This window comes from Balaenoptera borealis (assembly GCF_965194805.1).
Source record: "Balaenoptera borealis genome assembly, chromosome: 19".
Lineage (NCBI taxonomy): Eukaryota > Metazoa > Chordata > Mammalia > Artiodactyla > Balaenopteridae > Balaenoptera > Balaenoptera borealis.
Window position 1 is genome coordinate 66134818 of NC_138878.1, and position 4399 is coordinate 66139216.

The 4399-nt window shown below is 60.5% G+C and overlaps 1 protein-coding gene across 2 annotated transcripts; it reads right to left on the minus strand.

Annotated features, from left to right (window-relative positions):
* Positions 1-1412: 1412 nt before the first annotated feature.
* On the minus strand, positions 1413-4153 carry TMEM86B (transmembrane protein 86B). 2 transcript variants are annotated; one of them, XM_082368320.1, is made up of 3 exons: positions 3403-4153; positions 2833-3076; positions 1413-2158 (listed from the first exon to the last, which is right to left on the minus strand). In XM_082368320.1, the coding sequence occupies exons 1-3, from the start codon at positions 3484-3486 to the stop codon at positions 1776-1778; spliced, it is 711 nt and encodes a 236-aa protein (XP_082224446.1). In that variant the 5' UTR covers positions 3487-4153; the 3' UTR covers positions 1413-1775. The 2 variants fall into 2 exon arrangements, with proteins under 2 accessions (XP_082224446.1, XP_082224445.1); XM_082368319.1 differs by having other exon boundaries at positions 2833-3079.
* Positions 4154-4399: the final 246 nt, after the last annotated feature.

A 4399-nucleotide genomic window follows, 5' to 3' on the forward strand; every position in this document is an offset into this window, starting at 1 on the left:
AGCGTTAAGAGGTGGTCATGACCACCAAGTGGGTGTGGGGCTGAAGGAAGGCATCCCAGGCCAACGTGGCATCTGAGATTGTGAAGAGCAGGGCACCCCCACCGAGAACACCTGCCTCCTCTGGCCTGAGGCCTTCCTCTATGGTGAGTGGGGATCCTGGCCTGAAGGTGAGGCAGGGACTAGAAACCAAGGGTGGGCTCTGGGGGTCCCTAAAAACACATCATGGATGCAGAAGTCTCCTCTCTGCTCTAAGAGCCCCTAAAAATCACATCATGGATGTAGAAGTCTCCTCTCTGCTATGAGAGTCCCTAAAAAAATCACATCATGGATGTAGAAGTCTCCTCTCTGCCGTAAGAGTCCCTAAAAGCACATCATGTCTGTAGAAATTGAGCAGGGTTTGGAGAGCAGCTCTGAGTGCTTTCTGTCCTCACATGTAGAACCTGAGGCCCAGAGAGGGGCAGTGGGCTGCCAAGGTCACAGCCAGGACGAGGGCCACACCCAGGTTCTTCCTTCTTTAGTACTCTATTCCCACCGTGTTGCTACCTACCCCTTCCTCCAAGTCTCTTCTTGAGTTTCCTCATCTCCTCAACCCTCTCCTCTCCTGGTATTGTATGTGACTGTCATCAGGTGAACTGTGACCCCCCAAAGAGATATGCCCAAGTCCTAAGCCCCAGCACCTATGGATGTGATGTTAGTTAGGAATAGGGTCTTTGGAAATGTAATTAGGGATCTTGAGATGAGATCATCCTGGATTTAGGGTGGGCCCTAAATCCAACAACTGGTGTCCTCAGGAGAGGACAGATTCACAGAGGGAGAATACCATGTGAACGTGGCTGGGGCCACCAGGAGCTGGAAGAAGCAGGAAGGACCCTCCCCTAGAGCTTTGGAGGGAGGGCACCCCTACCAACACTATGATTTTGGACTTTTGGCCTCCAGAACTGTGAGAGACTAAATCTGTTGTTTTAAGTCACCCAGTTTATGGTAACTTGTGACAGCAGCCACAGGAAACTAATACACTGACCAGTCTCCTCCCAGCCTCAGATCTGTAAAATCCTCACCTGTACAGTGAGCATGATGAATCCCCACCACCAGCAAAGGGCCCGGGGTGGGGGGGCGGTTGGTTATTCCATACCCCCTAAGTCCTGGGCACCAGGACTGGTCCACAGGGAGTCTGCTGTGGGTATAGTTAACAACATTGCGTTGTACATGTAAAAACGTGTCCCGAGGGTAGATCTCACAGCGAGTGTTCAATGCACAACACTGTGAATGTACTTAACGTCACTAAATCATACACTTAAAAGTGGTTAAAATGGTAAATTTTGTGGGGGGGCAAAAAAAAAGGAAAACGAACCACTTGCTGTTATTGTGATCACCCCTCCCTTCCCACCCCTCCCCAAATAATGGAGATGTCACCATTTCAACACCCACTTTACTTAGGCAACAGAAAAATAGATTAGGGCCAGAGGGAAGGGGCAGGCACACATGGAGACCATGTGGGATTACAGAAGCAGGCAGGGGGCTGGGGAGGGCCCAACGTGGGTCTGGTTGAGGGGCCTGGAATTTGGAATCGGAACCGAGGGAAGGCAGTGGGAACGTGGCGGTGGATTCGGAATTCCAGAAACAGTTCTGTGTCTCCAGATAAGACTGGCACCGGCAGATGGGAGTCTGGGGGCCTGGCTCTCACCCCCAAGGGTGTTTCTCTGGCCTCACTGGTCTTGGGGGCCCAGGTCCTTGAGGGAGGAGGTGGGTGGACGTCTGCCGGCCTCAGCCCCTAGTCAGTTGGACTTGAGCCTGGGGCTCTGGAAGGCCGACAGGGCGATGAGGGTCTGGGCAGCGTAATAGGTGGTCATGACCACCAGGTGGGCATGGGGCAGGGGATGGACGAAGATGTTCCAGGCCAGCACGGCATCTGAAAGCGTGAAGAGCAGGGCGCCCCAGCTGGTACTCCCGCCCCTGGCCAAGCCACGCCACAGCATAGCGGCCAGGACCAGGGAGTAAGCTGTCAGGGGCAGGACCATGTCAGGCGGGAGGTGCCAAAGCAGGAGGCCATAATATGGGATGGAAGCCAGGAGAATAGGCAGCAGGAGGCTAGGCTTCAGGGGAGTGAGGCCGAAGGCCCAGAGGTAGAGCAGGTGGGCCACGGCGAAGGCAGCCATGCCTGGAGGAGACAGGGGCGGGTGCGCCTGCTGAGACCCCTGCTTCCCGGCGTCAGCTCGTTGCCCTCAGAGCCTGAGGAAAAGGGCCGTCCCCGAGCACCAGCTCCCACCCTGGCCACACCACCCCATCTGCCAGGATTACAACGCTGGCCTCCTTGGTGGTCCTCTTTCCTCCCGCTCTTGGCGCCAGAATGACCTAAAAACGCGCACTGCATTCCTTCCTTACTCTGCTCAGAACCGTCCACTGACTGACACCCCATCTTGCTCAGCCCCTAGTCGGCTTCACCCAGCAGGCACACCCACCCCAGGGTTTCTGCACTTGCTGCCCCTCTGCCTGGAAGGGCCTTCCCTGGAAGGGCACCTGGCTGGTACCCCGCACCCGCTTCAAGACTTTACCTTCTCGGCGAGGCTGTCCTTGACCAGCGTACTCAGGACCGTGACCCCTGGACACTCACACAGCCTCAGGTAATGCTGCCCGCGCCCTCATGGAAGGAGAGCTCCTCGGGGGCCAGGGTTTGGGTATGTCTCCCTCACTGCCGTCCATTTCCCAGTGCCTTTGCACGCCAACTGGCTCAAGCACTCGGCAGGGGCTCTGTTGGGGAGTCGCCCCCTGCACCCCGCCCCCCCGCCCCCCCGCCGGGGTCCAGAAGGGACAACACAACACAGCCCCTCTCACCGTGGAGGAAGGCCGCAGGCCAGACGAGGCAGGAGTCCCCCACAGCTGAGCACAGAAGGGCCCCCTGCAGGAGCAAGCTGTAGCCCCCGCCGGGGTACACGGTCCACAGGAACACCACCAGGTAGAGGATGGGCAGGCACTTGATCAGGGCACCGACCCAGGACGGCTGGTTCTCAGGGCTCCAGAGGAGAAAGTAGACAGCACAGGTGAGGAAGAACGGGCTCAGCCACCTGCCCACATGCGCCTGCTTCGGGGGACAAAGGAGCCCCTGAGCCACGGGAACTCAGCCCAGCCCCCAGGCCCTGGGACCAGGCTCCAGAACCCTCCTGGTCTTGGTCTCAGCCAGTTCCCAGCCCTTGGGGGTCAGGCCTCACCCGGCCAGGAGTTGGGAGTCAGGGCTTCCCCCCCACCCCCACCCAGGGACGCCAGCCATGCTGTCCAGGGTAGGGGGGCAGCTGCACAGGGACCAGGACGTCCAACTGCACAGAACCCAGCCCCCCAGTTCTTCCAGGTCACGTGGGTTCCCAGGAGCCCAGGCCCAGCTCCCACCCCACACGCCGTGGCTCTCACTTGAGCTGAAAAGCGAGGTTTTCCAGGCAGCCCCTCTTCCCCGGTGTCCATGTCAACGTGTGACCCACCCCAACTGGCCTGCATGTGGGCACCGGTGGCTTTGAGGGTGGAGGGGATGGCGTGTGGTTACACGTTAACCCGAGGAGCGTCCTGTGGACTCTGGGACTGATAACAGGGCCCAGGGAGATGCTGCCCCCACCCTGGGGATGGCCCTGCCTGGCACCCGCTGATAAGGTGCCCACTGGGACCCAGGGGTCTCTCCTCCTCCACAGCCCCTGCCCCTGGCTTCCTCCCTCGCCTAGGGAGCCGTGGCTGCCAGTGGCCCTCCCACTGTGCTGTGCCTGGCGGGTCAGAAGGGAACGGGGTGCGGAATCTCAACGCCCTCCCTCCACGAGCCGGGGCGAAGGGCAGGGGGCCGGAGCCCAGGGACAGGTCGGCAGACTCCCTCCTCCCCTCGCCGTCCTCGGCCCTGCCTTCCCTCAGGAGTCCCCACCACGAACGCCCGCTGAACCAACAGGAAGGAGCCGAACCAGGAGGCCGTGCCAGCCCTCAGCTCCAGGGAAGGCTTCCCGCGCATGTCCGCCAGCACACCTGGTATGTTCTTTACCTTTCCGCTGGAAGACGTGGGCCCGCTGGGCGCCCACCTGTCTGGCTTGGTTGGCTGCCCCCAACCACCACTGCTCCACCAAGGGGAAAGGGCTCGGGGACATGGCTTCTGCAACACGCCGGGCAGGTGAGGGGGTGCTGGGAGGGGGCTGGTTAGAAGCCCCCTCACCACACCTCCCGGAGCCTGCGCGTGTGGACAGGGGGTGAGGCCGGGCGGCGCTCAGCTCCTCCAGGAAGCGCTCCGCAGCCTGAGCAGAAGTCACCCCACAGCAGAGCGCGGAGCTTGAGGAGCCCGATTCCGTGCTCCAAGGGTCCCCCCCAAGAGGCCACGACGCGGGAGCAGCTCAGGCTCCCCGACCCCAGGTCCCAGAACTCAAGGCCGAGCAGCAAG